General features: G+C 45.6%; 1 protein-coding gene across 1 annotated transcript in view; it reads left to right on the top strand.

Annotated features, from left to right (window-relative positions):
* Window positions 1-25,044, top strand: part of LOC145341129 (mediator of RNA polymerase II transcription subunit 12-like protein) — a 564,757-nt gene that overhangs the window by 97,663 nt on the left and 442,050 nt on the right. The window contains 2 exon segments of the mRNA XM_080186002.1: window positions 14,021-14,170; window positions 17,061-17,160. Of these exon segments, the coding sequence (XP_080042128.1) occupies window positions 14,021-14,170; window positions 17,061-17,160 (250 nt within the window).

Below are 25,044 nucleotides of genomic sequence, written 5' to 3' on the forward strand. Positions count from 1 at the left end.
TGTGACACTTGTTTCTTGAGGAAGGTCTTGCCACTCCTTCGCTGTTGCTGGGTCAAAACCGGGGAACTGACAACGCTGTGGGTGTACCTGCACCACGTGAACAGCAGCGGTTCAAGAAGCCAGCTCACTCGCCACCTTAGAATTTCTACAGTGCAGAAGAGGCCATCGAGTCTGCACTGACTCCCTGCCTACTCCCACACCCTATTCCAGTAACCCCACACATTTACCACGGCCAGTCCATCTAACCCGCACATCTTTTTGGACTGTGGGAGGAAACTGGAGCACCCGGAGGAAACCCACGCAGACACGTGCTTCCCTGAGAACTTTCTCTAGGGCAGTTAAGGAGAGGCAATAAACGCTGGCCTGGCCGGTAAAGCTGTCATCATCATGAATGAAGAAAAAAAGGATGATTACAGCATAGCCAACACACTCTCAAATCATCCAGAGCAACCCCTAGTCACAGCATGAGAACACAAATCCAAACAAACTTTACGCAGAGTCATTAGCAGTTGGCTTAGTCCTCTGGCAGCAAAATAAATCAGAGTTTCAGCCGAGAGATAGTTCAACACCGCGGTGGGACTGTAAATGAATGATTTTTATTTCCTGGTAATGCAGAGAGAGGGGAAGGGTGTTGCAGCATGAAGCCTGTGGACATGTTAACTCAGTAAGAAATCTCACAACACCAGCTTAAAGCCCAACGGGTTTATTTGGTAGCAAACGCCACTAGCTTTTGTGGCTTTGCCCCTTTGTCAGGTGAGTGGGGAGTCTAGTGGCAGGTCCCCAGGGGATCACGATTTCAGACAGCTGACAGGCACCTGAAGGAATTGAGCAGTTGGGGGAGGTGGGGAGGGTGGTCAGAAGGACTTTCTTTTGGTTGAAGGGAAGTGAGGGGAGAGCTGGGTCAGAACACCTGCTGCCACCAGACTATAGAAAAACAACCACAACATAAAACGCACATCCTCCCGCGTCACCTCTGGCCCTGGTTCCTCGCTGCCTGGTCCGTCTAGACAAGAAATGACTTCCCTTTGCAGACACCGGGTTAAGGTTGAAGTGGGCTTCAGGCAAAGTACCGCCGTGCTAGCGAGTGTGTCTCCCGCCTCAAAAGGCCAGGATGAAATCCCAACCTGCGGGAAGGCAATGGGATTGTTGGGGAGTCGCTGCGGCCGTTTTAATTGGCTCCCCGCCTGGTTTCTGCCTGGCGGAGGGGGGTTCAAATCTTTCCTTCCCTTCTTTGTTCCTGGAAGGAAGAATGAAATGACAGGCCCAGGACAGGATTTTCCAGGTGTCGCTCGCCCCAAGACCAGAAAATCCCACTCGAGGTCAATGGACCTCTGCACGGTCCGTGGCCCCTCTCCCCCGCCCGCTACGATTCCCGTGGCAGGCGGGGCGAGAAATTTCCGAGCCTAATGTCCCTCCTCGGCTGTGTTTTCTATGGACGGAAAACAAAATGCCCTTGGTGGTAGTTTGACGAGCAGCTGGGGGGAGGGGGGGGGGGGGGGTGCGCGTGGAGGGGCATTCTCCCCATGTCCTCCCAGCGTCTTTGGCCAATATTTAGCCCTCTGCCAGTATCACTAAGAGTGGGAGCCTCGCAGCGCGCAAATTTGCTGCTGCGTTTTCCTACGTTGCAGCAGTAATGCACTACGTTAACGGAGAGAAAGATTAAGGGTGGTTCCTCGGCCCTGAGCAGCTTGAGTTGCCCCGAGTTAGTGCAAGGCGCCGCAGAGGTCCTCTCTTCACGCTTGAGTTTAAACTTGGGCAGGAATGCATCTCCTTCCACCCGCCGCTACAGTAGAACGGGTTACTTGTAATTCTGCCGAAGTTTGCGCAGGCTGCAAAAACGCCACCGCTTTTGGACTTACAGTACTTGGGCGTGGATATTACATTGTGCTGGGAATGGTGTTTGGCGATTTATTGGGCAGATATTGCAGGGAGTCCCTTTTGTGTTTGTTCTTCTGAGCATTGGGAGTTGAAATGCTTCCAGCCCAACCGGGCAGCGTTTCAAGAAATATCTTTTGTCAGTGCTTGGGTTGAGTTTTCAGTTAGAAATTGTGCGGAAGGCAACTGATGTAGACGAGTAATTGGAAGCACCTGCTAGAAGGCGTTTTGGGTGTATATATATATATATATATATATAAAAAAAGTGTTGGCCTGCGTGTGTCTTTTTTTTTTGCTTCGTCATTTTCTATTCCTGTGCCGTAACCACTTGTTGTGGTGTCAGTGCTGTTTTCTGCAATTGTTGTTTTACTGTTGGAGGTATGTCTGCCTGGGCACGAACACTGAGATGTTGTCGTGATCCAATCGTCGAAGCAGATGGCGACTTCTTTCTTTCTTTCGTGCGGCTGAATTTGAGAGTCGCAGACAGATGCTAAAAATGGCAGGATTGATTTTGTGTGATTTGCAAGTGAGACTCCATTACTTTAAAAACTGCTGCAACAAACGTCACCGGATTTTGTTTTCTGGTACCTCCTGCGGAGACCACTTTTAGACGGTGGATTTAATTGGCTGGTTTTTAATAAAGACTCTCTGGTTTTGAACAAAAACAAATCACTTCCGTGCCCGTTCTCTATCTTCGGTCAAAGGGTCATTAATCAACCTTGTCTTACTCATGATGCTTTCTCCAGCAATTGAAGGGAAGGAAGAGATCATATTCTCATAGAACGTAGAACATTACAGCGCAGTACAGGCCCTTCGGCCCTCAATGTTGTGCCAACCAGTGGAACCAATCTATTGACCCTCTAACCTAAACTATTCCAGTGTTATCCATATGCCTATCCAATGACCATTTGAACGCCCTTAAAGTTGGCGAGTCCACAACTGCTGCGGGCAGGGCATTCCATGCCCTTACTACCCTCTGAGTGAAGAACCTACCTCTGACATCCATCCTATAATTACCACCCCTTAATTTAAAGCTGTGTCCCCTTGTGTTAGCCATCACCACCCGAGGAAAAAGGCTCTCACTGTCCACCCTATCTTACCCTCTGATCCTCTACCATAGTGCCTTATACAGCCACAATATGTGCCAAAATGCTTCTCCTCAAATGAAGCACTGGGAAACGTCGGGATAAATATTGGCCAGGCCGCCCAGGCGAACATCCCTGCTTTTGCTTTTTAAAAAAAGTTTTTATTTATTGGTCACAAGTGGGCTTACGTTAACGCTGCAGTGAAGTTACTGTGAAAATCCCCTATTTATGAATAGTGCATTGGAATCTTTGATAACCACTCGAGTGGGCAGATGGGGGGGTTTATTCAATGTCTCATCTGAAAGCCCGTTGAAGTGGTGGAGGCTGCCTCGCTAAATATTTTTAAGACGCGGGTTGATGGGTTTTTGATAAGCGAGGGGATTAAGGGTTATGGGGAGAGGGCGGGAATGTGGAACTGAGCCACGACAGATCAGCCATGATCTTATTGAATGGCGGGGCAGGCTCGAAGGGCTAGTTGGCCTACTCCTGCTCCTATTTCTTATGTTCTTATGAAAGATGGCACCTTTGACAATGCAGCACTCCCTCAGCGCTGCTCTGAAGTGTCAGATTAGGATGGTTGCTGCCACAGAGCTTGCAGCTAAGGCCAAAAAGCATAAAGTTACAGAAGTGTTTGTTTTCTGTTTCTGTCTTCTGGACCTATGAAAGGGAAACCATGGGCGGAATTTTACTGGCACGTCCACCCGAGGTTCGTACGATCCCGCCCGAGGCCAATGGAGAATGCTGTTCTCCGAGTCTCACCCGTCCCTGGAATCAGGGCGGGCGTGCCAGTAAAATTCCTTTCCATGTCTGACAAACCTGTTGGAGTTGCTTGATGGTGTTAAGTAGTATAGATATGTTGTAATCCCGGTCAGAAACTACAATTTGCTTCATGGAGTCAGCCTATATCATAGATTTTGCACCTTGAATTTTGGCACAAGATGTTTCATTCCAGATACAATTCAAATGACCCACTAAGGAGCTTTTATCAAACAAAATTTATTTACAATCAACCCGTATAAAATTTGCAATAACTTTTACCGAGTGCAAACATGAAAAGAACCAACCATGGTGCTGCACAAACCTTAAAAGCTATGAACACTGTTCCAACACAATATTCTTACCAGTATACACCCCGGTTTCTGTTTAGCACAAAAAGTAAGTATGCTTGTGTGATGCTGGATCTTGCAGCTTTGCAACAAGTAAACTTCCCCAATATTAACGTTAGGCTCACTGGTCCATAGTTCCCTGTTTTCTCTCTACCTCCCTTTTTGAATAGTGGGCTTACATTAGCTACCCTCCAATCTGTAGGTAGTATTCCAGAATCCAAAGAATTTGGGAAAATAACCAGCAATGGATCTACTATTTCCAGGGCCAATTCCTCAACTACTCTGGGATGAAGATTATCAGCATGTGGAGATTTATTCATCTTCAATCCCATCAATTTCCCCAAAACCATTTCTCTACAAACACTGATTTCCTTCAGCGCCTCAATAAAACATGTTTCCCTCTGAACTTCTGGTACATTATTTATGTCTTCCTTTGTGAAGACTGAAGCAAAGTATAAACTTAATTCCTCAGCCTCAGTTGGAGATGCTGCCTCTCTGAGGCTTTACGTCAGTGATTGTCAATCTAGGCCAGTGGGTGGGCTGCACGAGCGGCCGTCCTTCATCTCAGTGGGCCGCAAATTTGAAATCGGGCTTCTTCACTAACCATGACCTCATGAATAAGATTAAATACATTTAGTACGCATTGAATATTTCATAACAAGTTACGGAAAATGTTCAATCATTCATATATTAATTGAACTGTCATCAACTTCAAACGGTAAAACCAAAAGAAATATTTATGCTAGATTGAACGCAGAGGGAGCGCACAGTTCTCACAGTCAATATTGAGAGTAATCAGCACGCACCTCACTTCAATTGCCCTTGCTTTATGTGTGATCCACTTCAGTCACACCGGCAAGAAAAATGCCACATGGATGGAAATTAGGTGGAATCTGGCAACCCTGCGCGTGGGCAGCGGTCAGCAAAATGTCTTGGGGGGCCACACTCAGGGCCCAGAGGCGAACCCAGGCTGCAAGTTGCCTGCTGCCACTTTAAGGTGAGATTACATCTGCATTCTCAGGTGTAGCATGTCACTGCTCTGAAGGAGAGTAGCGAAACTTCCTCTGGTGTCTTAGCCAGTTTTTATCTCTCTGCCAACATTGTTCATGGAAAGCTGACTATCTGGTTGATATTTATCTGCTGTTTGTGAGATCTTCCTGTGTGCAAATTGGCTGCCACACTCACTACTTTATCACAGTGACTACAGATTAAAATTATTTTGTTAATTGTGAAGTGTTAGAGGAAGTGCTGAGGTTATAGAAACAATGAAACTAGAAGCAGGAGTAGGCCACATGGCCCATCAAGCCTGCTCCGCCATTCATCCTGATCATGGCTGATCTTCAAATTCAATATCCTGATCCCTACCCCCTTCCTCCCATATCCCTTAATCTCTTTAGCCCCAAGATCTATATCTAATTTCTTGTTGAAATCAGACAACATTTTTGGCTTCAACTACATTCTGTGGTCGCAAATTTCCCTCTGAGTGAAGAAATTTCAGTTCTAAAAGGTTTACCCCTTAACCTCAAACTATGACCCCTGGTTCTGGCCTCCCCCACCATTGGGAATGTTCATAGAATCATAGAATTCTACAGTGCAGAAGGAGGCCATTTGGACCATTGGGTCTGCACCGACCACAATCCCACCCAAGCTCTATCCCCATAACCCCTTAATCCCATGCATTTACCCTAGTTAGTCACCCTGACACCAAGACGCAATTTAGCATGGCCAATCCACCTAACCTGCACATCTTTGGACTTTGGATTCTTTCTGACTCTACCCTGTTTAACCCTGTTAGAATTTTATAAGTTTCCATGAGGTTCCATCTCGCTCTTCTAAGCTCCAGTGAATATAATCCTAACCCATTTAGTTTCTCCTCATATCACCATCCCATCCCAGGAATCAGCCAGGTAAATCTCTGCTGTACTCCCTCCGTGGTAAATGTTACAGAAACATATTATATATTTGTTTGGTGGCGATGGAGGCAATCCATTTCCAGTTGCTTTTTTTTAAGCAGAAAGTCCATTCATTGAAGTTGCTGTGGTCCAACTACAGTGTATCGTGTACCTGTGTTACAGGGACAGATTGGCCTATTTAAATGGGATGGCTGCCAGTGTTTGAGAATCTTCAGTCCCTGGGATATTTTTCAGGCCACATGAGTAGATTTAAGTTTTTTTTCCATCTCCGTTATTTTCTTGACCTGCTTGTGTGGCTGTCATTTGGGATTGTGTGAGCACCATTTTCAATACCTTGGTCTTGAGAAACTGTCACATAATACAAGTGAGAGGAACAAACATTGGTTTACAGGGAAATAAGTCACTTGCCTGCTGAATTTGCCAGTTTTAAAGTGTGACCCGTTCCTTCACAGAATTGCAGAGTGGTTACAGCGCAGAAGGAGGCCGTTCGACCCATCATTTCTGCACTGGCCCTCCGAAGGAGCAATTTATCTAGTGCCACTTCAGCCATTTCATGGAACTCCTACAGTTCAGAATGAGCCCATTGAGTCTGCACCAACTCTCTGACAGAGTATCTCACCCAGGCCCTCTCCCTCGCTTTATCCCTGGAACCACACACATTTACCATGACTAATCTATCTAACCTGTACGTCTTGGGACACTAACTTAGCATGTCCAATCCGCCTAACCTACACATCTTTGGAGTGTGGGAGGAAACCGGGGCATGTGGAGGAAACCCACACAGACTCGGGGAGAATGTGCAAACTCCATACATACCGTTACCCAAGACTGGAATCGAACCCGGGTCCCTGGTGCTGCAAGGCCACAGTGCTAGCCACTGTGCTGCCCAAAATCTATAGATACATGTTGAGAATTTTTGTGTGGTCAGAGATTCTTGGGCTGGAGAGTTAATATGTGGGGTATTCCTGAAGTCATGCTCTCTGCTTTATAATAGAGTAGCATGAATAATAATATTATAGCAGGTCACTGTTGAAGGGCATCAGATATCATTCAATAGGTCTTAGTGAAGTCCTTGTTGTCTTAGGTTGGTTAACTGCATGTATTTAATAAATATGTACATATGTATAATGGAAGATTCAAGCTAGGAGCTGTTTCCGTGTTTGCTTGTGCACATAGCACTGTCCAACACGAGATTGAATCCAAGGTACAGGTCACGTGCACGCTTACATTAATGTGTGTGAGGCACTGTACTCAGTCCCACATTAACACTATTTGTGCTGGACCCTTATGTTACAGTCACAATGCTGTTACAGACACAGAGTTCATTAGCTCTTTGTTTGAGAAGAATGGGTTCTATCACCTGGTACTGACGGCTTCATTCTTTGGCAGTTCGTGCTTAACACAAGGATACATTTCCATGTTACCTTGGGTATGGAAGCATTGAAGAAGGCCAGGCAGTCCATCCTGTCTTGACCAGGTGCCAAGAGGTTGCTTGATTTAAGAGTCCAGAGAGTCTACAGCAGGTAAAGGCTCAAGATAAGGGGCCAATCACTTAGGGTGGAGATGAGAAAAACATCTTCACTCAGAAGATTGTGAACCTTTTGCATTCTCTACCCTAGAGGTTGTAGATGCTGCATTGCTGAATATAGTTAACTCTGAGAAAGACAGGCTTTAGTTCCTTGGAATTGAGGGATAATAGGAAGTAGGCAGGAAGATAAATTCGGGTCGAGGATAAGTCATGATCATGTTGAATGGGGAAGCAGCCTTGATAGGCCGAATGGTCTACTCCTGCTTTCCTTGTGTTCTTACAGTGTGGTCTCACCTAAAATGTGACTTGAGAAATGGAGCCTGTCGACTCCATTAAATGTGGTTCTGTAGTGTACATAATGTTATAGATGCAGAACACTAATATAAAGTAAAGCTTATTTATTAGTCACAATTAAGACTTACATTAACACTGCAATGGAGTTACTGTGAAATTCCCCTAGTCGCCACACAACAGCACCTGTTCGAGTCAATCCACCGAACCAGCATGTCTTTCAGACTGTGGAAGGAAACTGGAGCACCAGGAGGAAACCCGCGCTGACATGGGGAGAACGTGCAGACTCTGTACACATAGTGACTCAAGCTGGGAATTGAACCTGCGTCCCTGGCGCTGTGAGGCAGCAGTGAATGTGAACCACTCTGCCACCATGCCGCCCAACATAATACAATAAACAGAAAATTCAGGAAATTGTTATCCGACTATAAACTTAAATCTCTTTCCAGGTACTTAGTTTAGTATAACAAACCAAAGGACTGGAGGTGACACAAATTTACTTAAGTTTTAGTTTCTTCAACACTTTAGGTACCAAACTGAAATGTACAACAGTTGCGACACTAACCTTTTTCACTTCAACTCTTAACACTAACTCTTTAACTGAAAATGAATATACCCTAGGTTTTTAGCACTGTAAGAAGTCTGACAACACCAGGTTTAAGTCCAACCAATTTATTTGATAGTAAACTCACAAGCTTTTGGGTTTTGTCCCTTCGTCAGGTGAATGGAGAGTTCTGGCCTCGGACAGAGCATATAACAGCACAGTTTACAGATTACTGATTAGAATGCGAGTCTTCACAACAAAGCTGCTATTCAAGTCTTAAAGATGCCGACAGTGCGAGTGGAAAGAGCATTATGCACAGGTTAAAGAGATGTATATTGTCTCCCGACAGTACAGTAAGTCGCAACAAAAGCTGGGGGTTCTTTGTACAGTGGGTTTCAGGATGCCCTTGACGTAGCCGGAGAGGTTCTTGCACAGGGTCCCATTGCCTGATACGATGGGACGGCCGAGTGTGTTTGCCTTGTGTACCTTTGAGAGGCAGTAGAGATCTCCAACGCGGGGAATACGTGGAATGAGAGCACGGAGGGTGCTCTGAAGGTTCGGATCAAAGGCATCCTGAAATCCCTTGTACAAAGATCCCCCAGCTTTTGTCGCAACTTACTGTACTATCTGGAGACAATACAACATCTCTTTAACCTGTGCATAATGCTCTTTCCACTCACGTTGTTGGCATCTTTAAGACTTGAATAGCAGGTTTGTTGTAAAGACTCGCATTCTAATCAGTAATCTGTAAACTGTGTGTGCTGTTATATGCTCTGTCTGAGGCCGGAACTCTCCATTCACCTGACGAAGGGCAAACCCCGAAAGCTTGTGAGTTTACTATCAAATAAATTGGTTGGACTTAAACCTGGTGTTGTCAGACTTCTTACTGTGTTTACGCCAGTCCAACGCCGGCATCTCCACATCATTTTTAGCGCTGGCCAGGTCCGTTCCCAATGTAGATTCTTCCTCGTCGTTTTCTTCTTTGAAGGTGTTCTTCAGGGCACAATTGTGACGGTTGGTCTCGGGTCGTCGCAGGAAACAAACACCAAAACACCCTCCTTTATTCCCAAACTTACCCAATCGTCCACAAATTTCTCAGGCACCCAGCCAATGCTATTACTGGAAACTGATCACAATGTTCATTTGCGGCCAATGAAGTTACTCGTAAACACCCCCATAATGCTCATCCCAAACTGCACGTAGGGTCACATTGCTGCAACCATTTATGGAAATGGTGGGAACTCTTGGTGCTAAGAAGTCGAGCATAACTATCCATATTGGGTAAACCCAGGGAGTGTCAGGTCACAGTTTACAGGAAAGTCATGACTTAGTGCAGCCTTCTAACCTCCATCTGTGTTTAATTATAACTTGACCAAAGTCCCAGTATGTATTACTCTCAGTCACAATTGCTGTTGCAGCTAATATTGCTTGTTTTTGTAATCGTTGTTCCATTCGTATCTCTGACGACACAATACTCAGCAGGTTAGGCAGCATTTGCAGAGAGTGAAACAGAGTCGACGTTTCTGGACCTTTTGTCAGAGCATACAAGGTTATGTTAAAGGTCACTGACCTGAAATGTTTAACTCTGCTACTCTCTGCACAGAAGCTGTCAGAGCTGCTGAGACTAGAATTTTCTGTTTTGGATTTCAGGCTTTCAGTGTGTGTGCGTATGATTCTATCTTGCTTTTTCATACTTTAGCCTCCTCCTCTTAAACTCCCCAAAAATAGTTTCTCTCTACTTGTTACCCTTAATACTTAAAAATTTTGTTCATCCCTTAATGTTCTAAGTTCAAGGGCCTCCTTACCATAGTGTTTCTTGATATTTGATTGTTTTACAAATTCTAAGTTTCAAACATCTGGAGAATTTTATGTTGTCTTTTCGAGATCCAATCTGGTTTATTGGCTGGAGTTCAGTTTAAAGTTTATTTATTAGTGTCATAAAAGAGCTTACATTAATACTGCAGTGTGTGACTCTCGCTGCAGAGCATTAAAGGGGGCCGAGCAGGCACAGTGGGCTGAATAACCCAGTTCTGCGCTGTACAACCACGGTGGTACCTCACAGCGCCAGAGGCCTGGGTTTGATTCCTGGCTCGGATCACTGTCTGTGTGGAGTCTGCATGCTCCCCCCGTGTCTGCATGGGTTTCTTCCGGGTGCTCTGGTTTCCTCCCACAGTCCGAAAGACGTGCTGAGTAGGAGCATTGACCATGCTAAATTCTCCCTCGGAGTATCTGAACAAACTCCGGAGTATGGTGGCTAGGGGATTTTCACAGTAAATTCATTGCAGTATTAATGTAAGCTCACTTGTGACACTAATAAATAAACTTTAAACTGAACTCCAGCCAATAAACCAGATTGGATCTTGAAAAGACAACATAAAATTCTCCAGATGTTTGAAATTTAGAATTTGTAAAACAATCAAACATCAGGAAACACTATGGTAAGGAGGCCCTTGAACTTAGAACGTTAAAGGGTGAACAAAATTTTTAAGTATTAAGGGTAACAGGCAGAGAGAAACTATTTTTGGGGAGTTTAAGAGGAGGAGGCTAAGTATGAAAAAGCAAGATAGAATCACAGAATTCTACAGTGCAGAAGGAGGCCATTCGGCCCATTAGGTTTGCACCGACCACAATCCCACCCAGGCCCTATCCCCACAACTCCATGCATTTATTCCAGCTGGTCCCCCTGACACTAAGGGGCAAAGTAGCATGGCCAGTCCACCTAACCTGCACATCTTTGGACTGTGGGAGGAAGCTGGAACACCTGGAGGAATCCCATGCAGACACGGGGAGAATGTGCAAACTCCACACAGACAGTGACCCAAGCCGGGAATCGAACATGGGACCCTGGCGCTGTGAGGCAGCAGTGCCTCACTGTACCACTGTGTCGCCCGATTCAGGAGTGAAGGTCAGATACATCTCTACGTACAAAGGATGGCTGAACTTTGAAACTCAAACTACAACCGAGGGAATATCAATTGTCAGTTTTAGTTCTGAGATGATTTTTAATACTCAGAGGTTTTAATGGATATGAGGCAAGTGGATTTGGGTCACAGGGGAAGCAGGATCTTATTGATTGGACAAACAGGCTTAAAGGGCTGAATGGACTGCTTCTGTTCTAATGTTCCTCAGCGACTGTGGATTATGGAAAAGAGGTTAACATTTTTCTGTCAGGTGATAATGTTGCTGAAAGACCTACCAGGTAGCAAGCTTATGAGAGGGAACAGTACAAGGGAAAAGTGATGGGGAAGGGTGGTGAGTTGGGAGGGGGGCACAATGATAAATAATTATAAATAAACAAAAGGAAAATATTGATTATTAAATATTTGGATGGGAAACAGGACACGGTTGGTTGACAGAAGTGCAAGTGCTGAAAACAAAAGAGGCACAAAATGAGAAATTGGATGGTGTAGAATATGAGTTTGTACCAAGTTTCCTGTCTTTGCAATAATTTGATTTGATTTATTATTGTCACATGTATTGTGAAAAGTATTGATTCTTGCACGCTATACAGACGAAACATACCATTCATAAAGAAGAAAGTGAGAGAGTGTAAAATGTAGAGTCACAGTCATAGCTAGGATGTAGAGAAAGATCAACTTAATCTAAGGTAAGTCCATTCAAAAGTCTGACAGCAGCAGGGAAGAAGCTGTTCGTGAGTCGGTTGGTACATGACCTCAGACTTTTGTATCTTCTCCCCGATGGAAGAAGGTGGAAGAGAGAATGTCCGGGGTGCGTGGTATTCTTAATTATGCTGGCTGCTTTGCTGTGGCAGCAGGAAGTGTAGACAGAATCAGTGGATGGGAGGCTGGTTTGTGTGACGGATTGGGCTACATTCACAACCTTTTGCAGTTTTTTGCGGTCTTAGGCAGAGCAGGAGCCATACCAAGCTGTGATACAACCAGAAAGAATTCTTTCTGTGGTGCGTCTGAGAAAGCTGATGAGAGTCGTAGCTGACATGCCAAATCTCCATAGTCTTCTGAAAAAGTAGAGGCATTAGTGTCATATGTTATAGTGTCAGCATGGGGGAGCCAGGACAGGTTGTTGGCGATCTGGACACCTAAAAACTTGAAGCTGTTGACCCTTTCTACTTCGTCCCCATTGATGGTTGGATGATCAGTGAACATTTTACATAAACCAATAACAAATCAGTAACACTGTCTCATTGATATCCGCTGCAGTGGTGCACATTCAGGATTGGTCTCTGTGGTGTCTCAAGAACAGGACTGTACAAGAAGATGTCAGTGTTTTAAATGACTATGTAAATAAAGTTCAATCTTTCTGACAGTGGATTGTTGCACTAATTCTTCTGTAAACCTCCTTCCACTTCATTGCATTTATTTATTTTTTGATGAAAATGGAAAGTCTTCCCTAAAGTGGGCGAAAGGGCTTCAGCTCCTTTATAAGAATAAATAAGAGCAGGAGTAGACAGTACTTCCCCTCGAGTCTGCTTTGCTATTATCATGGCAGAATGTCTACCTCAACTCCACTTACCCTGCCCTCCTCCCATTCCCTGAGAGGCCAAATAGCAAACACCTCGGCAGCAACTGTCCCGTCCCACCCATCACGGGAATTGTACCGGGGTGGTGGGGGGGGAGGTGGGGGCAGACCATGCAAAGGTCCATTGACCTCGGCGGGATTCTCTGGTTTTGAGGCGAGCGTAGCCAGAGAATCCCACCCTCATCTTTAACTGTATTCAAAGATAGAGCATCCACAACTGTTAGGATAGAGAATTCCAAAGACCTATAATCCGAGAATGAAATGATTTATCCTCGCCTCAGTCCGAAATGATCAGGTCTCTTATCCTGAGATGGTACCCCCCCTCCCCACCTGCTCCATATTCTAGATACCCACAATCTGGGAAGCAACACTAGCAAGCCCTAGATGCCACTGGTTTCTGATGCCTGAAGAAGAGAATTTCTCTCTGATTGGATTTTGAGACTTTCCCATTCTAGGGTCCCACACAATCACAGCGCAGATGGAGGCCATTTGGCCTATCATGTCTTTGCTGGCTCTCCGAAGGAGCAATTTACCAAGTGCCATTCTGCATAGCCCCGTATGTTCTTCCGTGTCAGATAATAGACAGGCATGCTGGAAGGATTTGCAGGCTGGTTATGAACGCACCTTCTGTGACCAACAAACACTTTAGTGGGTCTTGAACCCAGAGCTTCTGGCTCGGAGTTGGGCGACTTTACCCACTTCGCCCCATGACCCCCTTTCTTCATGAATCCATCAAAAGCAAAATCTTTGTGCAGCTCATGGTGATGGGAATAGAATGTGGTAGGGTGCTGAGGAAATGAGATATTACTGAATGAGTTTTGACGTGGAGGTGCTGACATTGGATTGGAATGGGCACAGTAAAAAGTCTCACAGCATCAGGTTAACGTCCAACAGGTTTATTTAGATTCACGAGCTTTCGGAGCACTGCTCCTTCATCAAATGAGTGTGCTCCGAAAACTCGTGATTCAAAATAAACCTGCTGGACTTTAACCTGGTGTTGCGAGACTTCTTACAGAATGAGTTGGCAGTATGTGATGATCCTCAGTTGCACAATATTACCTTGCTCATTTCAGGAAATTGGCTGTTAACTGTGTTTTTTTTAAATTCACGTGATACATTTCGAAGCTTGTTGACATTTATGTGCGAGTCCAGTTTAAAGCCTGTTTTTGTTCTTCCTGCAGACAATAACCTTATGTTGCCCTAGTGCCTTGGTGTGGAATTATTCCATGAATGATAGCAAAAGCAGTAACCCTGGCTCACCTCTTGACCTGCTCCAAGTGGCCCCGTCCTGTTTACCTATGCCAGGGGGTAATTCGGCCTTCAATCAACAGGTATACTTGGTCTGGGGTACTGTACCGAACAGCAAATTACTATCTCAGTTATTGTTCCCAATACAATTCATGATTTTCAACAGAAAATAGTTGCATAAAAAGGAAAGCAATGTAGAATTTTGTGCAAGGTTATGTGTTTGCCACTCCATCACTGTGCATGTCATTGTGTCTGACTACACTTGGCTTCGTTTCCCCATGTGTCACGTCACAGGAAATTGACCATTATTAGAGTTCTGGAGGTATTTTAAGGTTGAAGGTGGCATGGTGGCACAGTGGTTAGCACTGTCACAGTGCCAGGGAGCCAGAATCAATTCTGGCCTCAGGTGACTGTCTATATGGAGTTTGCATGTTTTCCCTGTGTCTGAATCGATTTCCTCCCGCAGGCCAAAAATGTGCGAGTTAGGTTGATTGTTTATGGTAAATTGGCCCTTAGTGTCAGGGGGATTAGGAGGGTAAATGTGTGGGGTTACGGGGATAGGGCCTGGGTGGGATTGTTGTCTGTGCAGGCTAGATGGGCCAAATGGCTTCCTTCTGCACAGTTGATTCTATCATATGAATGCTAGCGTCAGTCTTTAAGTATAAAATATTTAACCTTAATTTTATCTCTTACATTTTTAAAACCCGGGAAACAGAGAGAGAATGTAGCGATGATGTTTCAGATAATGGTTGGGCACAAGATGTGTTATAGGGATTGCGAGCATTTGTAGTTCTGATGGTGATCGATGTGTTGGTAGTAATGGAGAGGTGGTCTTGGGTTTTCTTAGGGGGGCTGGGGAATGTGGGCGGCGGAGCTGTGATTCCTCAGGGAGAGCCTGAGATGAACTGGGAGGCCAATTTCAACCAGGAGCCGCAAGGGACATGGTTGTGGTGTATACGAGGGCTGGTGAAGGTGGGTAACAATGTTTGGAAGGTGGCAAAACTGTGATGTGGGAGCAGTGAGAAAGTTTCGGGGGGGAGTTGCTGGAGCAAGAGAGATGGGATGCCAGAGCGAAAAAAATGGTGGTTTCTTGAGGGTTAGGGGGCAAGGTATAGACACTTGATCTGAACAGTGAAGAGTCCATTTCTTGGGTTACTGTGAGGGAAGCTCTTTGGACAATCTTTGACCACCACCACCACCACCACGCCATCTCCATCCTCATCCACTTGTATCTTCAAAATTCCATTGGCGCACACTCTGTGTTTTTGTTCGTTCATTAAAATAGTTGAAATGAGGTTTGTGGATTTCTGAGCTAGTGTTGCTCTAGGCAGCATAAGGGTTGGGCTGGAGAACAGCAGGTAGAACTGGTCAGCTCAGTTATCACAGAGGAAGACAGCAGGGAGAGCTGTTAATAGGAGGCACCTGTCTGCAATGAATCAGAGCATTGGTTCATAGATGTTTGGCATTGTAGTTCCTCTCACCTTGGGGGCATAACTCCGGACGTCACAAACACTAAATTGGATGCCGCCCATCTTAGGAACTTATCTTTGAATTTAAGCTAAATAGCGACATTAAAAGCTCGTGTTATGAGTGAACCTGGTTTGACATATCCTGGCTTTTTAAGAAATCATGGCGTAAAGTTACTGAACAAATCTGCAGGAATCTGCTGATGAAATTTCATCACAAAGAATAAAATATTTGTTACATAAGAAAAGTGAACTATGTTACACCAGACAAAAAGATTGGAACAATCTCAGTATGAACACAAGAAGACAGTTCAAATTCCCACTATTTTACCTCCACAATATCTTTACAGACACGTGAACCAGTGAAGAGTTGCCTCTAGCTTGGCACTCAGGCTTCTCGCATGGGATTGGCACAGTTGCAAATTCTGGTGAATTCCTGAGCATTCACTCACCCAACTCCTATCCCTCCACAAGACACCCAGGAACCACATTCTACACTCACTGTTTCTTCAACAGCAGAACAAACCAATGAGTTTCCTAAATTCAGCCTTCCGCAAGCATCTCCACTAAATTGATCACCTGACTGAATCCCAAGACTGATTATTCAAAACTGTCCAATGAGCCTTGCCGTTTTTCTTCTCCGAGAACTTCAAATCTCTGTCTTCTCTCCCTGGGACACACTCAACTCCTGTGCTTGTGTCACTGGATTACGGTCGCTCGGCAATAGTAAAGCTCTTCCCCTCTGTATTTTTCCCAGAGTCACTGAATTTCGAACCCCTTTGAACCAATTTCCTTCACGTCGGGGGTTTTTTGACCTGATTAAAAATGTAAAACTCAGAAGTCCTGAAACCCTTTGTCTGCAAATCTACTGAGTCACCCAGGCACCAAGGTTCATCAACTAAACATTCATGAAACTGAAACCATTTATACCAGGCTGAGCGTGCAAATACATAATTCAACTTAAAATTGTACATAACTTTAGGAATGATAGTGCTATGTGTAATAAGACCAGGTGTAACATGAAAGTGTTACAGGAAGTACGTGTCAGATTGCAGGACTTCTAACTGTTCAAAGTTTTTAACATATTGCATAAAAACAAATTACTACGGATGCCGGAATCTGAAACCGAAAGAGAAAACGCTGGAAAATCTCAGCAGGTCTGGCAGCATCTGTAAGGAGAGGAAAGAGCTGATGTTTCGAGCCCAGATGATCTTTTGATCTGCTGAGATTTTCCAGCATTTTCTCTTTTGGTCTTAATATATTGCAGGTGCGCAGAAAGAGCCAGAAAGTGAAAGAGTTGTGCATACCAAGAAAGAAAGAGAGACACACAGAGGGATAGAGAGATGCAGAGAGAGGGACCAAAAGAGATGCATAAATCGAGAGAGAAAGAGAGAAGCACAGAAAGAAAGAGACATGCACAGGGAGAGAGAGAGAGATGCGTGCACAGGTGCATCTGATTTTACCAGACATCACGGTCTTGCTGAACCACTTTGTTTTAATGCTTTAGGTTCGAGCCAAAATTTATGAAGTGGAGCAGCAGATCAAGCAGCGAGGACGTGCAGTGGAAGTACGGTGGTCTTTTGACAAATGTCAGGAATCTACTGCAGGTAAACTGATCTACTCTGTGCAAGAATAGCAGCCTAGAGAATTGAAGATGCTGAGTCCATTTATTCCTCATTCTCCTCTTTTCTTGGATCTAAGATGAGTGGTAGGCCAGAAATGGATGGAATTTTCCCTCCTCTGATGCCATGGTCACCCACATTAACTTGGGGGCGGCATGGTGACACAGTGGTTAGCGCTGCAACTTTACAGTGCCAGGGACCTGGTTTCGATTCCCTGCTTGGGTCACTGTCTGTGTGGAGTTTGCTCATTCTCCCCGTGTCTGCGTGGGTTTCCTCCGCGTAATCCAGTTTTCTGTCACGTTCTGATGGATGTGCTTGTAAGGTGCATTGACCCAAACAGGCGCTGGACTGTGGTGACTGGAGGAGTTGCACAGTAACTTTGTTGCAGTGTTAATGTAAGCCTTAGTTGTGACTAATAAATAAAAAAATTTTGAAGCTTTGATTTTTATACAACACAGGAGTGGTCGTGCATCTGTTGGATCTTTTGAAAAACTTACCAAATTCTGTTTGCCCTTTATTCATGGGATGTGCAAAGCCAACATTTATTAACCAACCCTATATAGCTAAGGGCTTGCCAGGCCATTTCAGGGGGGCAGGTAAGAGTCAACCACAGTATTGTGGTTCTGGAGTCACATGTAGGTCAGGCTGGGTAAAGAAGACAGATTTCTTTCCTTAAAGAACAATAGTGAACAATTTTTATGATAATCTGGTGTTTCTTGGTCACTGCTATTGATAATTATTTTATCCCTCAGATTTATCTAAATAACTGAATTTAAATTCCCCACCTACTGTGGTGGGAGTTGAACTCATGCCTCAAGGTCATTAGACCAGGCTTCTGGATTACTAGTCCAGTAACATAAAACTTGAGCTATTGTATCCTTCATGTTCATCCCACTTCTCTGCCACATGCTCTCAACCCCACAATCCTTCCACTGCAAATTTCCTCATTTCCAAGTAACAGTATCTGAAAAGGTCCTTCCAACCTTGTAATGTAAATTGGAACACTGTACAAGTGTTGCCATTGAATAAAAGCAAATTGCTGCGGATGCTGGAATCTGAAACCGAAAGAGAAAACGCTGGGAAATCTCAGCAGGTCTGGCAGCATCCGTAAGGAGAGAAAAGAGCTGACGTTTCGAGTCCAGATGACCCTTTGTGAAAGCCCTTTGACAAAGCTTTGGCAGAGGGTCTGGACTCGAAACGTCAGCTCTCTTCTCTCCTTGCAGATGCTGCCAGACCTGCTGAGATTTTCTGGCATTTTCTCTTTTTGTTGCCTTTGAATCCGCCATTGCCTTGGTTGTGTTCTGGTGGGGCTGTTAACCTCCTGACCGATTTCTGGAGGTTTGGAGCAGCTGTCAGCAATGCCAGGGATAAGCCTCCTAGATTATCGCGGACCATCAGCCGAGAAAAGACTGAGTGAATCTTCCTCAATGGTCTCTGCTGCATTAGATCTGCCTGATGGGATCTGACGCCAATCAGAGTGACTTAGAGCAGGCTGGTGTGACTTTAAGGACAGACCACCTATAAATTAGTGGATGAAAGGACGTGTGATTTACTGAAAGAATAAATGACTGAGAAATGCGCTGTCACTCACCCCTACTCCAACCCCGTAAAAGGGAGGAGAGGGAGCGTAAAGAATGGGCTGTAACCTCCGAGCTCCTGGGTGGTGCAATCCACTTCAGGAATTTCCAGATGAGGGTTGCATGGTAATTGCCTGGGGAGTGCAAATCTCCTCCCAGCAGTCACCCCACACTGGGAACCATCTGAAAATGTGCTTTAAATCATTAACTTTATGTGGTTCCAGATGTGTCACATCAATAGCTATACAGAAAAAGCCAGAGGAACTGAAACGACTTCTAACTTCTGGGCAATTATTGTACACGTCTACGCTAACCCATCCCATGGGATTTACGTCGCGCCTCTGAACTCCAGGGGACTTCCTCCACTCCCCAACTACCTCCCCCCACATGATTCCCCTCATCTGATAGGACACCCCCAACACCCCTGATGGGTATTTTACAATCCCACAGAATCCCCCCTCCGCCCCATTCCCACCTCTCATGGGACTCCCTCAAATTCTCTCAATCTCTTGTAATTCCTCCATCTTTAAACACCTTTTAAACGTGCCTGAACTTTTAACTTACTTGGTGTACGACAGCCAATGCGGCAAGACAGCAGAGTCTCCTTCACCTTCCACCCCGCTAAGTGCAACCGATGGCTGTGGGACTGTGCTGTACGCCTGGCCTGAATGGGAAGGTCAGGTGACACCGGATCAAAAAACTTTCGGTAAACTAATGGGAGTGGAGAGGCAATCAGACTCTGACAGTCACTCAGAGTGAGTTCAGGCTATCTCTGATTACATATTTCTCAGTGAATGATGAGGAGTTGAGTTTGAGCCAACGAATCCCTATTGACACTGCTGGGGTAAATAATGAATTTTTGCAACCCTGGAAACAGCTCTGCTTCTACCTAGCAGTAGCTGCTAAACTCTTTAGATGACGCTTGGTCTGTTGTCTGCATTGTCTAAACATTTAATTGCCAATCTATTTAAAATATTATCCAGGAAGCCAAAAGAGCCCCACTGGACATGATTTGAGTCAATACTAGATTCACAATCTGACTCTGCCGTTGAAACATTTTTCTCAGCTTTATAATAGCGTCTGACGATGGCCAAACTTCAGTTTTCATTTCAACCAGTTTTCATTGGTTCAAAGTGGTTCGCTTTTTGCAATGATCTGGCGTTGGAACGTGTGGTGGCACAGTGGTTAGCGCTGCTGCCTCACAGCGCGGGGGACCCGGGTTCGATTCCCGGCTTGGGTCGCTGTCCTTGCTGAGTTTGCACGTTCTCCCCGTGTCTGCGTGGGTTTCCTCCTGGTACTCCCTGTTCCCCCCACAGTCCAAAGATGTGCAGGTTAGGTTGATTGGCCATGCTAAATTGCACCTTAGCATCAGGGAGATTAGCAGGGTGCTTACGTGAGGTTATGGGTGGGATTGTGGTCGGTGCGGTCTCGATGGGCCGAATGGCCTCCTTCTGCCTCCATAGGATTCTATGAAATATAAAAGCACATAAAGCTCTCAAATCCATTTGCTGTTGGACTTTAAAAAACCTATTTCTGAATTACTGTCGTCAGTGTTTATTTATCTTCCCTAGTCTGTTTGTAAATGCTGTAACTGCCATTTCTACAGATGCACTGTGTTAGGACTTAAGAACATAAGAACATAAGAACATAAGAAATAGGAGCAGGAGTAGGCCATCCAGCCCTTCGAGCCTGCCCCGCCATTCAATAAGATCATGGCTGATCTGTCGCTGCTCAGTTCCACTTTCCCGCCCTCTCCCCATAACCCTTAATCCCCTCTCCTATCAAAAACCCATCAACCCGCGTCTTAAAAATATTTAGCGAGGCAGCCTCCACCACTTCAACGGGCAGAGAATTCCAGAGATTCACCACCCTTTGAGTGAAGAAGTTCCTCCTCAACTCCGTTCTAAACCGCCCCCCTTTTATCTTGAGGCTGTGCCCCCTAGTCCTATTGTCTTTTTTGAGCGGGAAGAGTCTTTCCACCTCTATCCTATCCATCCCATTCATCATCTTATACGTCTCAATGAGATCTCCTCTCATTCTTCTAAACTCTAACGAGTACAAGCCCAGTTTATTCAGCCTCTCCTCATAGCTCAACCCCCTCAACTCCGGTATCAGCCTAGTAAACCTCCTCTGCACTCCCTCCAAGGCCAAAATATCTTTGCGCAGGTGCGGCGCCCAAAAATGCACACAGTACTCCAGTTGCGGCCTCACCAATGCCCTATACAGCTGCAGCAAGACCTCCCTACTTTTATATTCAATCCCCTTCACTATGAAGGCCAGCATCCCATTCGCCTTCCTGACCACCTGTTGCACCTGCAAGCTGGGTTTTTGCGACTCATGCACAAGGACCCCGAGGTTCCTCTGCACCATCGCCTGCTGCAGTTTTTCGCCTCGTAAGTAATAGTCCTTCCTACCATTCTTCCTACCAAAGTGGACCACCTCACACTTGCCAACATTAAATTCCATTTGCCATTTCCTGGCCCATTCGCCCAGCCTATCTAGATCCTTCTGCAGACTCTCCAGAAGTGGAGAGTTCAGCAGATTGACTTCAGCAGATTGCCTGCACTCTATCTTGAGGGAGACTTTGTTACACTGCTTGTGCCTCTCAAACATCAGAGAACACTTTATAGCATGACGGTGAGACCAAATGTGAAACCTCCAGAGCAAATTGATGGTTTGTGAATAGCTTTATTGAAAGAGTGAGCGCAGCTCCTAGTGTGACAACTATGGTTACATTAACACTGCAATGAAGCCACAGTGAAAATACCCTCGTTGCCGCACTCCGACGCTTGTTCGGGTACACAGAGCGAGAATTTAAGCGTGACTAATGCACCTAACCAGCGTGTCTTTTGGACTGTGGGGAGGAAACCGGGGCACCTGGAGGAAACCCACGCAGACACGGGGAGAACGCACAGACTCCGCACGGACAGCGACCCAAGCTGGGAATCGAACCCCGGTCCCTGACGCTTTGATGCAGCAGTGATAATCAGAGGAACTGGCTCTGAACAGTTGCTGCACCTGATAGTGCGGGGAATGTGGACACAGCCACAAACAACCTCCCCTTCTTAGGTGGTCTCTCGGAATTGAGGATGATTTGTTTCCCCACAACAAAAAAAAAATGAGTTCGCAAAAAAAAAAAGAGCTCTCTGGTCCGCTCTGCGCTGTCCGCCCATCTCCTGATGAGGTTAACAGGACATTTTAAAAAAGAAATCGGCTGTTTAAAAATAAAACTGCCCACAGTGATTGTTGTTGTGTGGATAGAATAGAAACCTCCCAGTGTGTTTGAGAGCAGCAGTTGGTATCAGTTGAAAAAGAGAAACACCAGGTTGCGCTATTGGGTGGGACCTTTCCTTAGCCCGTTCTGACAGGATCACCCACTTCTTTTATTCTGTATTGCTGGCGGGGTCTTCCACACATCTGAGCTTGTTACTGTGACACAGTCTCTGAGCTCCCTCCTGCCCTGACACTGCTGCCTGGTGGAAGGGAATGTGTCCGATAATGCAATTATTGCCCTCTGCTGGTCATGCTCTCCGCCTTCAACAATGTATGTCCCCAGGTCACTGCATTCAAGTGTGAAGATGCAAAGCTTGAGATCGAATTGCGAGTGTCAGGGCGATGGTGGAGTTCAAACCCCAGCGTGGCGGTTGGAAAATTTTAAATTTGGTTCAAAAAGATCCAAGATCTTGGAATTAGGAGGCTGGGAACGATTTCCGAAGAAGTAAGCAACCACAAAGTGGGTGGCGCCGTGGTTAGCGCTGCTGCCCCACAGCTCCGGGGACCCAGGTTCGATTCCCGGCTTGGGCCACTGTCTATGTGGAATTTGCACATTCTCCCCATGTCTGCGTGGGTTTCCTCCGGGTGCTCTGGTTTCCTCCCACAGTCCAAAAAGTATGTGGGTTAAATTGATAGGCCATGCTAAATTACCCCTTAGTGTCTAGAGGACTAGCAGGGGTGTCTAGAGGACTAGCAGGATAAATACGTGGGGCTAAGGGGATAGGGGCTGGTTGGGATCATGATCGGTGCAGCCTCAATGGGCTGAATGGCCTCCTTCCGCACTGCAGGGATTCTATGAAAGCTGTTGGATCGTCATTTGAAACTTCACTGGTATCTTTTAGGAAAGGAAGTCTGCGGTCCTTACTCAGTCTGGATCATACATGATGCCTGTCACATTCCCACATGATTGAATCCCAACCTGAAGTATTAAATTAAATCTCCTTCGCCTGATGGACAGCTGCGTTCGTGAAGAAGGCCTTCTCAGGGAAACTGTGCGGGATCAATAAGTAATGGCCTTGCCAGTGATGACCACATTCTAGCTGTGAATCAAGTAAGAGTACAGCCAAGTCCTGTCTAGATGCACATTTTACCTTCTTGGAAATATCCCTGAGTAGTGGTTAAAAGTGGGAGTCCTCCTTCACTTGTTCCTTTCATCCTCTCTTGCAATCTGAATACTTTGTTGGTTGCCAACTGCTATATCAGAACCGACAAGCCAACATATTTGCAACTTTCGGTCTCTAAGTATTGCATTTATCAATGAACCAGTGGAGAATCATAGAATCCCTACAGTGCAGAAGGAGGCCATTTGGCCCAACGAGCCTGCACCGACCACAATTCCATGCAGGCCGTATCCCCGTAACCGCACACATTTACTCTGCTAATCCCCTGACACTAAGGATCTATGGGAAGAATGTGCAAACTCCACACAGACAGTGATCCAAGGCTGGAATTGAACCAGGGTCCCTGGCGCTGTGAGGCAGCAGTGCTAACCACCGTGCAGCCCCAGTAATAATTTATTTTACTTTGACATTCAATAAGATGTTCCTCCCTGTTTTTTTAAACAAATTTCGCCACTTTGCCTGCACGTAGTCTACCCTCTGACTTTAACCTTGCTTTCTGCTGTCAGCTGACAGTGATGAGACTTGCAGTATTTCTGAAGCCTGACAGTGGATTGCAAAGGGAGGTTCAGTTTATTGAAGACAAAAAGGCTTTGGAGGCCAGTAGTTCCCTGCCTGGCATCTCTTGGTATCGTCTGTTTTGTGGATTCCCTCGCCTTCCAGTATTGCAAGAACCTAGGATTCTCCTATTCTGCTGTGCCAGACTCTTGGATCCTGAGCAGTGCCACCTGACCCCAGGGCCCTCCTCACAAGGTGCACGGCCCTGGCAGTGCTTCTTATCTTGCACGACCCCAGTTTTAACTCCCTAACTCAGTGATGGGCAACCTCGGCTAGTGCGTGGGCTGCAGGAATGGTCTTACTTCATCTTAATAAGCTGCAAGATTGAACTCAAGCTTGTTCACTAACCATGACCCCATGATTAAGATAGAATAGATAGAAACGTAGAAGGTAGCAGCAGGAGATGGCCATTTGAGCCAGCTCTGCCTTTCTTCACGATCATGGCTGATTGTCCAACTCAGTATCCTAATCCTGCTTTCTCCCCATAATCTTTGATTCCATTCACCCTCTATGTGCTACATCCAGCTGCCTCAAATGTTTTGGCACCAACTACTTCCTGTGGTAATGAATTCCATTTAATACCTTCCAAATACTTCACAGCGAGTTACAGAAAATGCTTAATCATTCATATATTAATAGAACTGTCATCAACGTCAAATGGCGAGACCAAAAGAGATATTGACACTTTGGACACGGGGGGAGCTCACGGCTCTCACAGTCAATGTTGTGAGCTATCAGCGCCCATCTCACTTCACTTGCCTTCCTTTACATCACTTCAGTCTCACCGGTAGGAAAAAAAAACTGGATGGGAATCAGTGAAACGTGGCAACCCTGCACGTGGGCAACGGTCAACAAAGTGTTTCAAGGGATGCACTCAGAAGCTAGAAGGTGCTGCATGCCACCTCCCCCTCCCCCAACCACTGTTTGCCCAACACTGCCTTAACTGCTGACAGACCCAGTTACCACAATGTTGCTGTAGTCTGATACTTAACACACCCAGGAGGCAACTATCCAGATACACCCCAAATCCTGGGTTAACTCTTTACAGTGCTGCCCCAACTCTTTGGACTGTGATATCCAGAACGAAAACCTACAACTCTCTTTTCTGCTGCCAGACCCAGGACCCCCACCAAACTAATGCCCAACTTTCCGACTATCCTGCTAGTATTTTATAAACGTAAAACTGCTATTAACCATGTTGTAGGGTTCACCAGACCTTTTTCTAAAGTAGCAATTGTCTGGTACATCTTGCTTACCATGTTCCTGGACCTCAAGAAAGGTAAGAGGTAATAATCGTAATAAGAAAGTAGTGGAACATTTGACACTTGTAGAATTTGCTTCCC

This window comes from Carcharhinus amblyrhynchos, chromosome 3 (genome assembly GCF_965287045.1).
Source record: "Carcharhinus amblyrhynchos chromosome 3, sCarAmb.v2.hapA, whole genome shotgun sequence".
Taxonomy (NCBI): Eukaryota; Metazoa; Chordata; class Chondrichthyes; order Carcharhiniformes; family Carcharhinidae; genus Carcharhinus; species Carcharhinus amblyrhynchos.